Source organism: Melospiza georgiana, chromosome 17 (genome assembly GCF_028018845.1).
Source record: "Melospiza georgiana isolate bMelGeo1 chromosome 17, bMelGeo1.pri, whole genome shotgun sequence".
NCBI classification, from domain to species: domain Eukaryota; kingdom Metazoa; phylum Chordata; class Aves; order Passeriformes; family Passerellidae; genus Melospiza; species Melospiza georgiana.
The window spans coordinates 8948023-8964477 of NC_080446.1; the positions used below are offsets into that span (position 1 = coordinate 8948023).

Genomic DNA, 16455 nt, shown 5'->3' on the forward strand with positions numbered 1-16455 from the left:
ATGCCCCAAAAATGTTCTCTTTTGCCATTTCCCTGGAAAATGTAGTTTATTAGTTGCATAAAACTTATCTAGCCAGTAAGGATCTTGATTTTTCAGTGAAAACATGCAACTGAAGGGAAGACATTTTTCAGGGAAAATATGCAACTTGAAGTTGCAGGGAAAAGCTGCAACTAAACCAGCATTTAAAGGTGATTTTGCAATTCAAAGCATTTGTGAAATTTTATTTTGAGGGTGCACAGAATAACTGCAGTGCCTGTTTTCTGAGGATATGTCCCTTTGGAATGGTGTGCTCGGGGAGGTGGCAGGGTCGCTGTCCCCGCTGGTGTTTCAGGCCGGGCGCAGCACTCCGTGCCACCCTCTAACTGGCATGGAGGAGGTCAGTCACAGGTCGGACTCGATGATTTTAGAGGTCTTTTGCAACCTAATCAATCCTGTGATTCTGTGACTACCGCGAGCTCCAGCCAAAGAAAAGGCAAGAGCTCCAGCAGCGCGAAAAAGCAAGAAAACCACAAATTGTTTCTTTTGTTGGCGGAGAAACTGCCGCCCTTCCAGGCCGCAGCACCCCCTGCCCGGACTGCCACCCCAGCACTTCCTGCGGCACCGGAGAGCTCCGCGGAGACAAAGAGCGGCGGGTGCGGGGGTGTGAGCGCCCCGCGGGCCGTGTCTGGGGTTCTCCCCGCTCGGGGTGCGCTCACACGGCGGGCAGGCCCCGCGGAGCCCCGGGGCCGGGCCGGGCCGGGCCGGGCCGGGCGGGATGAGCCCCGCTGCCATGGTGACCGTCCCGCCGGGGCGGCGCGCGGGGCGGTGGCGCCCCCTGGCGCCGGAAGGGGCGTGTCGCGCGGCGGAAGCGGGGCCGAGCGCCGCAGGGTGTGTGCGCGTGTCCGTGCGAGCGGCCGCCGCTGCCGTCGCCTCCGCCCGTGGGATCCGCGCGCGCCGCCAGGTGAGGGCCCGCGGCCGCCATCGCGGCGGGCATCGCCATCGCGGGGCATCGCCATCGCGACCCGCGGGGCCGGCCCGCCCCGGCCTGCCCCCGCCCTGCCCGCTCCGCTCCGCTCCACCCCGCGCGGGGAGCCGCAGGCCTCGGCGGGCGCGCCGTGCGGGGGTCCCCGCGGGAGGGTCCCCGGTGCTGCCTCCCCGCTCCTGCGTCCCCCGGGCCGGGTAACGGTGCGACCCTCAGCCGGCGGGCCCCGGCGGGCGGCGCCGCCCCTCGGGAGCTGCCGGCGCTGCCCCGCCCCGCCCCGGTGAGTCACTCGGTGCCCTGGGCGCGGCCGCGCTCACCTGGGCCCGCCCGGCAGGAAGGGCTGCGCGCCCGGGGCCCGAGCGGCGCTGCCCGGAGCGAGCCCGCACCGCCGCACGGCTGGGCCGGCCCCGGGCTGCCCTACGCCCGGAGCTCCGTGCCCAGCCCCGAGAGCGCAGCTGCCGCGGCCGTGCCCGTGAGCCGGCCCACGTCGGTGGTCATGGCCGTGTATGAGCGCTCTAGACGGGAACAAAATGGGTTTAGTATGTTCCGATTTTGATCATTCGTGCCCATTTGGGAATAGGGATGCGTTTAGGGAGGGCTCCACAGGGAAAGAAGGTTGGTTCAAGCCAGTCCCAGCCTGCAGAAAGGTTGGGCAGTAGCTCAGACCTAATGGCTGTGGATTTTGTTTGAGGTAGGTATAACCAGGGATGTTGAAATAACAGTGGCACACAACCGGTGTAGTGGCATAAATGCATCTCGCATAAAGATCACCATATAAATTGATTGCTTTCAGATAGGTTCCTTATTAATAGTTAAAATACATTTTCAGTGATAAAATAACACATCATGCAGCACCATAAAAGCTAAATTCACATGGAAAAATATCAGAGACTCTGGCAATGTTTGTAATGTTTTACCTCTTCAGTGGCTGTAGGAATATTTGTGTTTTCACATGTTCACTAACGCAGGATACCTCAGTCAGAAATTGTAATACTTTTATATTAAAAAAAATGAGCTTACTTTTGTTTTAAAGCAATAATGAGATATAATCTGGTCTAGAAAAGAAAACAAGAACTCAAGTGCCTTTTTCTCCCTTCATATTAAAGGACTGCAAAAATATCCCCTGTATCATATTTTGTTTATTAAATGGGTACCAATAAAGTGATAGACTCGTTGCACAGATGGGCCTGGTGCAGTTTTCTCAACCTCATTATGTCAGTACCGCATGTTCTGATCTCTGCTATTTTGATGTTGAGTCGTTTTATTTTTTCCTGAGCAGGCCTGTGCCAGTATGCAGCTTTTTGTGATGCATGTGAATAAACTCGGATGAGGAGGAGCTCAGTAAATAATTATTTGGTTAATGAGGTAAAAGCTCCTGCTCTGATCCGTGTGGTATCCTAATACCAGGCATTACACTAGTGTGTCTGTTACATGGCCACATTTCTTGCCCCACCCTGTAATATAAATACTGTCAGTTTATCATTAACAAAATTGATTTACCTGTGATATGGATACATTAGTTTGGCATGAACTTTATGCCTGGGGGAAGATTTTTTGGGGTTACTCACAATTTCCACCTGGATTCTAGCCAAAAACAATTCTTCTGGTTGGAACAAAAAGGTGTTGCCATGTGGGGATGTTGTGCTGTGGAAGTGCCAGCATGTCTCCATGCAGCTGTTCTGAGCTAAGGGCCATAGGCAGGAGCAGAGCTCTGCTTTTCAGCCTGGCATTAGGAAGAACAAGGCTGCTGTCACTAAATTTGAGATGTCCATACAATATCAGTGTCCCCACATGCTGTTGGTAGTGGTCATAGGCATTTTGTAATTCTCTGTGGAGACTGAAAACCATTGAGTGTCATTTTATTCAATTTTACGAAGCAACAAGTAATGATGGCAGCAGATGGCCAGAGCAGGGTGAGGCATGGCTTTATAGAATGTTAATTTTATCTCAACATTTGCATAGAGATTTGAGCCGAAGGCCGGGGTAGATGCAGAGGAGGCTGAAGTTATGTGCTGCACAAGGTCAGCAAGAATATCACAGCTGTGAAGTCATGTTCCTTTTTCCCTCATTATGTTTGCAGGATATTTTACTGAACTTGTTATACCCAGGCTACTGGCAGGAAGATTTTGCTGTTCAGATATTACCAGAGCCATTCATTTTCCAATCAGTTATTTAACAACACGTGGTAGCCTTTGAGGGAACCATCCAGAGAAACACAACCAATAAAATCAAATGCCTCATACTGTAGGAAAGCAAGGAAGGTGCTTGCATTCAACTGTAAGAGTTTCACTCCATTTCCTGTAAAAAATAAATGTTGTGAGCATTGTCCAGTTGACAGGGAATGCCATCCCCATCATGCAGCTACTTGTGTCAGCATGTGTGTACCTGAATGGTGGAGAATGATTTTCTGTTTATTTTAGAATTAATGTCCCCAGAGCTCTTACTCTCTGTAGTTATAGAACTGTAATTTGAGATACCACTCACCTCACGTGAATGTTTATTTTCAGAATGAATTGCCTGTCCAGAAATCAAATAAGGTGTGTTCACATATTGTTGGAATACTGAACTGCAAATTCTGTACCAGTCTGCTGCTTCTTCTGTTAGAATTTGAGTGGACTTATGACTGGGAGGTATGATTGCCTCCCATTCCACCAAACCTCGCTTTGTATTCCTTCCTCACAGTGAAATTTGCAGGTCTGGCAACCTGCAGCTCTGCTCAACTCATTAGGGACCAGCATGTCAAACCAATAACTACACTGCTTTCTAAACAGTTCTTTTCTACAAAGTGGAAGTGTTGGTCTGATAGATTCTCATGCTTGCTGTAGAGAGAAAAACAGTGCACAAAAATCAATGAATTAATTAGCATCAGAAGAACAGGTCATCAAGAGCAGCAGACTTCAGACCAATGTAAGCTTATTAGCATTGTCCTGTCAGTTCAATATGTTATATAAGCCAGATTATTTTCAGTGTCAGTTTTTATTTGATTTTTACAGACTTTAAGTACAGTTAGTTCTGATTCATTTTGGCTTTGTCCTAAAGAGCCCATAGAAATGGGAACCAATAAAGGCTACAGAGCAGATGGAATAAGTGCTAAGGAGCAAGCTGTAGTTCTCAAAATCCTGCAGTCTTCTGAAGAGCAGTAGCTGCATGTTTTAGCCCTCAGCTGTTAATGGGATGTGAACCTCCAGTTCTGTTTGTCCATCCACTCTTGAAAGATCCATGGGTGTCCTGACTCCAGGCTGGCCACACCATCCCCTTGTCACTGCATCTTCCACTCACTGAAAGATGCAGATACAAACTAGTGAGTTTTGCTGGTCCTGACCTTCACCTTTGGTGCTTTGTGATATGTTTCAGTCTTTTCCACATGGGTGTAAAGCTTTTCTGGAGTGTGAGTAAGCACTTACAGTGCCTGCATACATGCTCTTCTGCATTTGTAAGAGACATTGAAGGAGTTCTAGGCTGTATGGGCGATAGATGGAAAAAACAGTAAAAAAATTACATTTTGAGTGTGGGACTTCAGGTGATTGAAATTTCTGACTGCTGGGCAGTGGTTGGCATTCCTTACTGTGAACAATGTCCAGCCACTTCTATTTTGAGGGCTGCTCAGTTGTGTTGTGCAGATTCTTAAGCAGACAGTGTCTTAAGAATTTGAACTGTGTTAATGCATCTAATATGAGAATCTTCTGCTTAGAACAGGCAACTTTCAGGACTCCTCCATGGCTGTGATCTGCACGTCTCTGCTCCTTTTTCCATCTTCCCTCTTCTCCCTTTGCCACCATGGCATGGCTTTATCAGTGCTAGAATAGACCATTCCTGTCAGCCTCCTGTTCATCACCTCTGTGTGTTTTGCTCCTAGCTGCAGGTAACCTTTGGTAGATGGCTTCTGTGTGTGGCCTAGGTGTATTTTTAGCTCTAGGCTTTGCTTGTTTCAGACCGTGGCACACTGGTCCATTGTTAGAGTGTGGCTTTCATCTCCTCTCTGGGAGGGACCAGTTATAACTGATAGTTGCTTCTTTGCCTTTTCAAACATCACTCCTTTCCTTGTATCTTTTTTCCTTCTGGCAAACACTTCCCTCTTTTGGAGCTCAAGCCAGCATAGCTCTGCAAAGCTCTCTCCAAGCTTCTAACAAGGTAAGCAATGGAGAATCAAATGAGGATTTTAAGTGTTCCTTTATGCAGCATCCTGGGAAGGAAGGAATGGTAGGCTTACTGTCATTGGCAGATATTTTGGTGTGGGCAATGATTTTCTTACTGCATTTGAGTTCTGTTAAATCCATGTTACTGAATAATACTTGTGTTTCATAGCAAGCCTGCTAACAGTACAGATATTAACACAAATTAACTAAACTCAAGCCTCTGTACACTGAATTCTTGTGTCAAAACTAAGCCAGTGAAGTACTCAGGAGTTCCATCTTTAATTATGAGTTTGAGTTTCATATATTCATAAATGACTTTCATGTGCATAAATTAGTTACTTTGCTGCGGAAAGTTGCTTGATGAGAAGCAACGTTCTAATCTTTGTGCTGGTATTTTACTTGTATAATTGATATGTTAAACTGGTTTCTGGATCTCTTTTTTCCATTAGGTCTTTGTGTTTTCCTTCATGTGCAATTCCCTGTGTGATTTCCTTCATGTGTCCTTACATGAACCGATTGACTCCTGTGAACTGTCTTGCATCTAAATATAAATATGCCAGTGAGCTTGATAAAACAAAGTCTGCACCCTTTCAAAACTAAACTATATTGTTTGTAAACGGAATTCTGCACCGATGACTTGTCTACAGATTAGACCACTATTGGCAAAGTGCAGATCAAAGATAAAAACTAAGTGACTTTTCAATGACAAAATGTAAATTCATTTGGAGCTACTTGCCTCTGCGTTTCAACAAGCAGTCTGCTTCCACATAACAATCACATTCCATGAGAAGAAGAGGAAAAGATAAGCTGTTTGCAGTAGAAATACTTCTAGAAGCTGTGCAGACAATGAAGAAACTAAAAGTGCTCTGAAGTGGTTTAGTTTCAGTGTCCTGTTGTTTAAAGTTGTCTCTTGCAATGTAAAAAGCATTCTTCAGGTGTACTTTGCTCATGTTGGGATTTTAGTGAGTGACTGGAGAAATAACACTCACAAATTACTTCCTGCCTTGAGCACACAGTCTGCAAATAGTGCTGAGTTAAGGGAATGGTTTACAAGGTTTGAAGGACTCGACAGGGAAAAGTGGGATGGGTTGTCTCAAGGGGAAACGGTCTGATGATTTCCTTGGGCTTGTTCTGCATTGGTGCTGTGATAGGCTTTCAAATAGGAAGAAACAAAGCACATCACAAATCCCACTTAACCTTTTCCATCATCAGGAGCTGGCTGTTTGATAAGCCTGTGCAAACCAATGGTAATATCCCCAGGGTAAAAGCTTACTGGGAAAGAGAGAACCAAATGAATCATGCCTTGCCACAAGTTGTCACATTGCTGCCCACAGTCACCCTGTCATGAAAACAAATTTGAGGGCTTTGATCTGCGGTCTGTGTGGCACCTTTAAATAGGTCCCAGAATCCACTGGTTTAAACACAGCACTTGAAATGCAGCTGAACCAGAGCCCATCTTTACTTACCAGTAAAAGATCCCTTTCCAGGAGGCTGGTGGTAATATTCCTTGTCCTTACTTGAGTGCCTTATGAGGATGGATGTATTAGAATCTACAAAGGATCAAACACAAGCAGGAGTGAGTGTGACTTGCAGATACAGAGCAGGTACATTTGGTTGCTGGGTTTACTTCAGGAACTCTTAATGTGAAGTAACAATTTTTTTACTTGATATCCTGGGTGATTTGGTTTTTTTGCCAAAGTGGAATATCTTCAGCTGGAGGTACAGAATGTGCTCAAAATAATTTTGTAGTTGGGACTCATCCTCAGCAGTGTGAGCAGTGTGTGAATTTGGGAAGGTATCACAATTGGAATTTGGGTCTGTGTCTCATTGTCCTGTTTGAGGATTTGGTACAGGGGACTGGTTTTCCTCTATAATAGTGTGGTAGGTGATCCTTGGAGTAAAATACACGCTGTGTGCAAGATGTTCTCCATCAGAAGCCTGTCAGACTGGAATCTTCAAAGATGAGAGCCAGCAAAAAGGCTGCAGCAATCTCTTTTAGCATGTTGGTTCTTTCTAATAGGGCTGTAGGTGCTTCTGTAATGAACAGAAGTCTGTGAAATACAAATGTAAACTTACTGTTCTTGTTTGGTTTTTATTTTGTTTTAGAAGTGCTTTTTAGGCTGTAAGCCTCAGCCTGACAACTTACCTAGACAGTGTGAGCCCTGATTAGGATTTAGGAGTGGGAGAGAATAATTATGCTCGGTACTGATGAGAGTAACAGTTCTGGATCTGTCCAAAAGTGAACCTGCTCACCTGGAGAGTTTTTACAGATTAATTTGAGTTGTCTGTAAGTTTGTGAAGTATTGAGGTCCATTTTAATAAATGCAAAGAAGCTTCTTTATTTTCTCCTGTGAGCCTGGCCCTGGGCAGTTTTTTCATTCTCCCTGGCATAAGCTCTTCAGTGACCCTGTGGCCATGTGAAGTGCATTCACAGCTTTGGTTGCTAAACTGCATTATCAAAAATGATAAACAAACTGGTTCCATATAAGCATTTTGTTTTGTAGCGGTGACCATTGTGTGGGCCACATCCCATTCAGATTTTATGAATATCAATGTTATTTAAAAGGTCTTGAAAACCTGAGACTGCAGCCACTCTAGCTGGGTAGAGTCGTCCATTGTGTGAATGTTGATGCATATGCAAAATAACCCACTTTATTTTCTGGCAGAACATTATAAATGCACTTTCCATAGTTGCCAACACTACAGCTTTCCTGAGTATGGTTTATGTAAACCCACAGAAACATCTCTAACTTGCCAAAAATCTTCAGTGTCAGAAGGAGCTGTCCAGTGCTTCAGTGCTCCTAAGTAGTTGCTCTTGTACTGCAGTGGAGGGAAACAAACAACAACAGCAACAATAAACAAACAAACCTGAAAAAGCCCCAGAAACCTGGTGGTTTCTTGGTTAATATCTCCCCAGCTGAGTAAGCTGTGGCTGGTAGAAAGAGGAGAGATTCACATAGGGCTGTGCTTAATACCAAAATGACTTTTGCTGCATTTTGAAGAATGATGCTTTCATATCTTCAGGGTTGTCATTAGTCATTTACACATGGAAATGATACACATTTGGCAAAAGGTCAAATACATTTTTTAAAAGAAACCCTTTGTATTACTATATTACAGTTGATAGATTTCCCTTTTATTAACGACTGTAAGATCTGCTTCAGCACGAACTTCCCCAGTGCAGACCATGGAGACATTTTTCTCTTTTTATTCCTCGCTCATTGCAGGACAGCCATGGATAAAAGCGAGTTGGTACAGAAAGCCAAGCTGGCTGAGCAGGCCGAGCGTTACGATGACATGGCTGCTGCTATGAAGGCTGTCACTGAGCAGGGACATGAGCTGTCCAATGAAGAAAGGAATCTCCTCTCCGTGGCCTACAAGAACGTGGTTGGTGCCCGCCGCTCGTCCTGGCGTGTGATTTCCAGCATCGAACAGAAAACAGAGAGAAACGAGAAGAAACAGCAGATGGGAAAAGAATATCGTGAGAAAATTGAGGCTGAATTGCAGGATATCTGCAATGATGTTCTGGTAATAATCCAACAGCAAAAATAACAGTAGTTAGTACTGCAGCATTCTTCAGAGAGGCTTAAGGAATTTTAGTAGTGCTGTAGACACTGCAGCACCTTAGCAGGGGAATAATTTTGCATAGCTACATACTTGGGTCCAATTCTAGCTCCTAGGATGGAGCTAAGTCATTTAGCTTGCTTCTTAGGGAATTTGTTATAAAAGAGTATATTTTTTTTAGCAGCAAAAAGCAAACCAGGCCATGTTGAAGACCCCTGGCTCTGGCTGGAGGGGGTTCACCATGAAAACAAATTTAGATCTGGGGTGCTGACATGAGTCCTGCTAAAAGGCCTGCTGTTTAAATTCCTTAATTAATGAATGCTGATGTCCTGAGTCTTGTTTAGTACCTTTTTTTCATGGAGAAGGTGTGTAGTTCTTCTTCAGGACTGATTTTGCTCTTTCTTTCACTCAGACAGGAGGGATTCCTTTTATTGCTGTTCCATTTGCTTAAGATCAGTCAGGAGCAGATGCTGTCAGTGCAGTCAAATGTTTTTATCTCTTTCTGAGTGTACATGTGCTCCCTGTGCCACTGTCAAACTTTTCAGCTGAAGCTGGAGATAGAATCAGTTTATTGTGGACAATTTCACAGCTCTACATAGAATTCAAATGTGTGGCAGCAAAAGTGACCAGATGTGCTAATTTCCAAATTTCCAGCTGCTGCTTTTCATTAGTTTGGTCATGGATGTGGGTTTGCATCAGCAGGCTTAAGCCCTGATAGCCTTCAGATCCTGCAGGAGAGAATTGTGGGTAGGATCAACATAGCACATTTTCAGCTCTCCATAGATTAGGCTACAAGGAGTTTATCTTTTATTTCCCAGACTTTAGACAGCAGTAGGCAAAGAGATTAACACAGGAGTCTGCGTAAGCCATGACAGAAGTCATTGTTACTGTTTGAACAGTTCATGCTCACCATTGTAACAAAGGCTCTGTTTCAAACATTATTTTTATAACTCAGGAAACACTACTTTTTTTTTAATCTTTCTCAGGAACTCCTGGATAAATACCTTATTGTCAATGCTACACAGCCAGAAAGCAAGGTCTTCTATTTGAAAATGAAAGGTGATTACTACAGATACCTCTCAGAGGTGGCATCTGGGGACAATAAGCAAAGTAAGTAGAAATGAAATCTCTCTCTCTCTCTGTGGACCAAGCAGAATCAATTATAAAACCCACTTGTATTCTTTTCCCCAACATCCTGTATTTATTTGTTTTTACTGCTGCACTGTAGTTATGAAGATAGGTGCAGTGTGAGTCACTTCTGGAGAAAGATTTCACTGAAATTAATTGGCAGATGTTCATCAATACAGTCAAACTCTGCTTGTAGCCCCTGACCACAGTAGCAAGTTTTCAAGCATATGTGGCAGTGTAAAATCATTTTCCTGCAGAATGTAGGTTACTTTCTCATAGAAAATGCTGAGTTTGTTTGATCTCATGTTTAAACTATGAATTCAGCTCAAGTCTGCACTGTTTGCAAGCTTTCCCCATACAAATATGGGATATTGGGCTTCTGGGTTCTGAAGTCATAAATTCTGAAATGGGAAAGCAATGCTGAACTGTCTGAATTCCTGTGAGTGTCTGATGTAGTCCATGAATTGCAAACTTAGCTTGATGTCAGTGTGGAGCTTATTGTTACTCATTAGCCAGGAAGGGAATGTTGGCTTTGCTCTGAAACCCCAACCTGAAATACAAAGTTCATGACCTAACTGCAGCATTTAGTTACCTCTTCTTCCCCATATGGTTTTGTCTGGATTTATTATTGGTAACTATGACTTTTTCAGCTGGGCTGAAAATGAATGTTTTAAACCAGAACACTTAAGTAGAATTTGTGTCCATTCAGATTGGTTGGAATTTTAAGTTTCTACTAAAAAAACTATTTCAGCATTAATTGTTCAGCAAGTGGAAGGCTTTTGCATGTAAAAACATTGAAAGAAGTGTCTGTGCATAGGTAATTGCATGAATTTCTGGTGGCATGGTAGTCTAGGCTAAGAATATAATTGCTTCCCCAGTGAAGTAGAGAGATGTACTGTGTATTTATGTGGTTGTAATTGCTTCTTTGCAGCAACGGTAGCAAACTCCCAGCAAGCCTATCAGGAGGCATTTGAAATTAGCAAGAAAGAGATGCAACCAACACACCCCATTCGACTCGGTTTGGCTCTAAATTTCTCTGTCTTCTACTATGAGATCCTAAATTCTCCTGAAAAAGCCTGTAATCTGGCAAAGACGGTAAGCAGACTCTTCATATCACCAATTTTTGTGGAGGCTGAGGAGGTAATTACATGGTTACAGTAGCACTTTGTAGATGATTATGCTTTCTCATATCAAATTCCTTAAAAATGCTGTCATAAAATGGTTGTCATTGTAGTATATTTTCAGGTAAGTTGGTTTGCTAGACTAACTTATCTTTGGATAAGGTTAATTTGCTACTGCAGCTGTTCCAGTGACAGGGAAGATAAATTGCCTCTGTTTAATGTCCACCTAATTCTCTTAAAATGTGTTTGTGTCAAAATTGAAAACACTTGAATTAATTTAGCAATTCTAAAGTGAAATATTTATTTAAATTGAAGCACTTAGCTGGTACATGAAGTGTTGTCTGTGTGCCAGTCTTTGTAGCCCTAAATGTCCTTGTTATCCATATGCATGTGTGCCTCTCTCTCCAGAGACCAAAAAGAGCTTTTGTGATGGGTTGTGGCAAACAAATAGCCAGTCATTTTTTCCTTAGCCTTCTTCCTAAAATGGGATTAGTCTTCTAAATAGAGCTTTTTGTGTCTGTGAAAATTGTCTGGTAATAACTTGAATAACATGGCATTAGGTGAATATTTGTGTTCTTAATATGCACTTCAGTAAGACTTTGTAGCAAGAAGTGATGCTGTGCTGTAAAATGCTGCTCCTGTTCTTGCCTTTTTTAGTTAAAATGCTTACATCTGTTTGAAACCTGAATGAAGAAATAGCAGTTACGGCTCTCAGACTCACAGTATTGATTTTCATGTGCAACAGATGGATGGGAAGAATGGCTTTGTTAATCTCTAGTGGAACATACCTGATTTCCTCTGCTGTTTTGAAAAGAAATTGGAAACCTTCCTCCCCACTGTCGAAAAGTCTTGTGTTCCATTTTCTTGTCTACTGACTCGTGTGCAATATGTATAAATATGTACTCATTCAAGTAATGGTACCTTTGTCTTTCACTGCTTATTTAGACCAGGGAGACCTTCCTTTTTAATGAAAGTCCCTTTTTTGTAAATGTTGTCTTAAACCTGACTTCAAGCTATGTGAACCATTTTTCAGCATGACACATAGAGTGCTCTTGCCTCTTCAGTATTTGGTATTGGCATTTAGTAACATTTTTCTGGGCTTTTATCTGGACACCCCTGAAGACTTCTGTTTTCCCCGGGCTGTCTAGGATCTGGTGCTCACTTTGTTTTACGTTTCTTCTTGTGGTAGGAAAGAAAAATTCTGGAAGCTTTTTTATAGAATGTGGATAGTAATGTGGCAGATTTTAAGCTCTGTATAAGCAGAAGTGACTTCAGGAAGCTGAGTGTGAAAGGGCTGTGTTTATGTTTTTAGGCATTTGATGAAGCGATAGCAGAGCTGGACACGCTGAATGAAGAGTCCTACAAAGACAGCACCCTGATCATGCAGCTGCTTAGGGACAACCTCACTGTGAGTACCATGGGGCAAACCACTGCACTCTAGGCTGCTGCACTCTGAAGTGGGACTCAGCATCTGAAAGCTGATGCGGTTCTGTGCCGTTAAAAGCTTTTTCTGAGGCGTTAACTGCATGTGTTAACTGCGATGCTTTTTGTAACCAGACCAGTTAGACTTGCTTGTTCAAACTACGAATCACTTGTTAACTGCTGTAACAAACTCAGATTCCTTTTGTAACACAGAGTAGAGTTTGTTCTCAACAGTTTTATGTGAAACTTCTGGCTTGTGCTAGCTTCTTGCTTATCTTTTATTCATGTTCTAGTTTATTATTCTTCAGCTTTACTATTAAGTTCAGTTCTGCATTGCTCTTAGCTGAGAAAATTGCACAGCTACTACTAATTACGCTGTATTCCCCTTCCTGACAATTGTAATTAACCGTGCTTCCAGCATAAACTCGTGTTTGTATTTCCTTACAGCTATGGACGTCGGAAAACCAGGGAGATGAAGGGGATGCTGGGGAGGGAGAGAACTAATGGCTGTCACGCTTCACTATATGTTCAATGTCACCCTGTATCCTACACATAATCCCTTTGTGCGACAAGCAAAAAGAATAGTACATTGACTTTCACAACCTCAACGTAGCAAAAACTGTCTGTGGGGTAAAACCGGTTGGTTGGTGTTTTGTGTACCTAGAGCGGAGGTCGGGTATTCCAATGGCATTCCGAACTTTCCTATTCTGAACATTTACAGTTCCGATTACCGTGTTTATATTTTTAACTGAACACTGTGATGATAATAATAATAAAGGGTTTTGTGATTGCAATTGACTTTACAAAACTCTTCTTGGTAGAAAAGTAGACATCAATTATGTAACTCTGGCGAGCTTAATTTGGCACCAAAATAGTTGAAGTACAATTCTGTTGTAAAGTTGTACAGAAAGTTATAGAGATTCTATTGCAACACTGGGGCATGGAAGGAAAACAATCCAATGTATGGCATTCCAGTTAGGGACACTGCTATGAGGTAGTTGAACAGGCACACTCTGTAGACATTTGTAACCGAGTCTGAGGCACCACTTTCAGTCAAAAGCTCACTTTGTCAATCCTGTCTTTCTGGGGATGGGGTTTGTTTTGGGGAGGAGGGAAACAGGGGAGTTAGCAGCTTGATTTCCAAACTCTTTACACTGGCAGATAACTGGGGTTTGACTTCTCAAAGTGCTTTCATGCTCATACCACATGCATGACTAAGCCCCTTCCCACAGCAATAACTTTTACCTAGTTACAACTTAGATATTCTTCAGTAGTAAATATTCTTGGTTCGCTGCCATGGACTTGCAATAGGAGAAGATTCAATTTTTTGAATGGCCTTATTAGTTTGAATGATACCATGAAGTGATCTGCCACTTTTGCATTACTTTACTCTTAGGTAAATCAAAATCCCCATGGTATTCCCATTCTCAATTTATCCTGAAAACTTTTAAAATAATCCACTGAGCCATCTTTTAGTTCACTTTATTATCCCACTGGACTCTGTTCATCCTTGACCCTTTCACCTGTTTAAACTCCATTAAAGCAGTTTTGGACTCCCATATGCATCATCCTCCCGTATACATCTTTGGTTCCTGGTATGTCAGAATGGTGGATGAGGCCTGCACCTCACCAAGGACAGGTTTCTTCCTTGGGTGTTCAAGAGCTGCCAGTGCTGCTGTGTTCTTCAGCTCTTGTCTGCCATTCTTTGGTAGTACCAGGAAACTGGCTCAAGTACTGGCTCAAATATTCAGGATTTCCCATCTCGTACTGGAATGCAGACCCACACATCTGTAATGCTTGTAATATTTGAGCTCCAAATGTCCTCACCTTGTCATGTTTCAAACATGTCCCATTAAACAAAACCTAGTAAGAGTTGCGTGAACAATGCAGTGGAAAAGATTAGGAATAGTCACCTATCAGTCCCGTGGTATCATCCCCTGCCTTCACATTCCACTTAGGTATAGGATCCATCTGTTTGTCCATCTGTCTGCTGAAGAGAATTTCATGCACTGATTTTAAAACTCCCCTCTACTAGCTGAACAAATTGTGCAGTTAATACTTGGCGCTTGATAAATGCAGTAGTGAATGTGGAACCGAGCCTGTCTGTATATCTGGTAGCTCTTTTCGCTTTGTTTTTACTGACCAGTATTCTGCCTAAAGTTTGCTTCTGTGACGGTTATATTGCCTAGCACACGCGTGGTTGTGAGAATAGTATAGCAAAAAGAAATACCTGGTTATTGATGTACTAGATTTGTGTATGTCTTTTAAACAGTTCTAGTTTCACCTTACACAAAATAATCAGGAAAGTGTAAAAGAATTCAAAAGTGAATAATAAAAAAAAATTTTATCATTTGGTTGTCTGTTGTCTTTGCTATAGTAGTGCCGAAACCTGTGGTAGTAAAATCACCACTTATACTCAGTTTTCATTTTGTGGATGGCGTGAGTTGATTCACGGTTTACAAATACTGAGTTACTCATTCCTTTAACGAGAGACTTTCCCACACACCCTCCCAGATTTGGAGGAGAAAACACTGTTTCTCTTCTTTTTCATCAAGGGCATACTTGGAATACATTGCCATCGCAGGGCTTAAATGCAACTCTGAATAACCATTTAACTTGCCCCGAGTCATTGCATATTGTAGGGTCAAACACACTGTAAGTGACAAAAGCCTGTTGGTTACATTCAGAGATTTTTCTTGGGATTCTTTTAAATACCCTCTCTGTACAGAGGGCTGGCCTCACCTCTGCACACCCAGCTCTGCTTGTCTCACACTGGGCTGTGCTAAAGGAGCACCAAGAGTGCCAAATAGCAGAGCTGCACTGGACATAAGAGCACGTGAAGGGATGGATGGCAGTAGCCAGGCAGCAGATGCCAGGCAGTCTGAAAGCTTCAAGGAAGCTTGGTCCTGCTCCCAGAGTGTGACAGTTCCTGCTCAGAAGTGTGCACAGTGGAAAATGTCACTTGGCCGTTCTGGATTGACCAATAAAGGAATTAGGACAAAATCTAACCAGCTGTTGCTTGACTGCTGTTCTGCCCTGTGCCATGGCTGTTCATGGTGGTCGCTCCATGTCTGTAGTTGTTGCTACTTTGTCATTTTCTCCAGCCTTTATGGACATATCTAAATGTATGCACATACCACATATAAAACACAAATGATTTTATAGTGTGCACCAGCTCCCAGTCTGATTCATGCTGATGGCATTGTCAGCTCTGAGAAGAAAAATCCCTGCATCTGCTAGCTGCTCCTGTTCAGAGACCACCTCCTGTCTTAGTCTTTTCACATAACAGCTCTCATCCTGGCTGTCTCTTTTGGGGAAATCGTGAGCTGAGGAGGCTGGTCTGCAGCACTGATGAGTTGAGGGGGTGTTTCCATTTTTTATTTAATTCTGTCTTTCTGGGAAAGGACACTGCAGGTGGCCCAGCCACAGTAAGAGTCCAGGTGCGCTCAACATGTTTGACTCATCCAACTGTTGCTACTTCAGCTTCTCATTCTTGGTGCTGATGCTGATCTGACCTTCAGGTGAGGCCTCGTGGTGTGGGAAACAACTGGAAGGTTTTTGAAGGTGGTGGTTCTGATTGCCTCACAGCTGACCCTTCCGAGGGTGCAGGATGGGTGGAGCCGGATGCCATGGGAGCTGCTTTGGAATTGCACTGCCTGCGGCTGGAGGTTCCTGTGTGCTTTCAACCGGCGTTTCAGCAGCACAATCACAGAACAGCTGGGGTGTGATCTCAGTGGGTGAAAGGGAGCTTACAGAACTCCTGGGCCATACAGACAAGAGGTGATGGTGGCAGAGGCCATATTCCCTGGCTCTTTGTTGGGTCCTGCTGTGGAATTCAGAAATGCATGAGCTCCTGGTGATGAGGGGTTTGTAACCCAGCTGTGTACGGCTCCTGCCTGAACTCCTTCACCTCAGAGAATTATATGTCAGAAGGTGAAAGCAATTTCCTAAAAGCGCGTGGGTGGGACGCGCTGTCAGCGTTCCAGGGTGACACGCAGCTCAATTCCCCTTTGGGAAGGCAGGCGATGCGCAGGAGCTCCGATTTGCAAAGATGAGGAGCTGCATTGCACCTGCCGAACCCCTGAGCCGTCAGCCCCGCGGGAGCCGCCCCTGCCCTGCCCTG

The 16455-nt window shown here is 43.8% G+C and overlaps 1 protein-coding gene across 2 annotated transcripts; it reads left to right on the forward strand.

Annotated features, from left to right (window-relative positions):
• The first annotated feature begins 843 nt into the window (after positions 1-843).
• Positions 844-14682, forward strand: YWHAB (tyrosine 3-monooxygenase/tryptophan 5-monooxygenase activation protein beta). Of its 2 annotated transcripts, none has more exons than XM_058036150.1 (6): positions 844-940; positions 8325-8625; positions 9648-9771; positions 10721-10884; positions 12223-12318; positions 12780-14682. In XM_058036150.1, the coding sequence occupies exons 2-6, from the start codon at positions 8332-8334 to the stop codon at positions 12834-12836; spliced, it is 735 nt and encodes a 244-aa protein (XP_057892133.1). In that variant the 5' UTR covers positions 844-940; positions 8325-8331; the 3' UTR covers positions 12837-14682. The 2 variants fall into 2 exon arrangements, with proteins under 2 accessions (XP_057892133.1, XP_057892135.1); XM_058036152.1 differs by lacking the exon at positions 844-940 and adding an exon at positions 5021-5092.
• The last annotated feature ends 1773 nt before the right edge of the window (positions 14683-16455 follow it).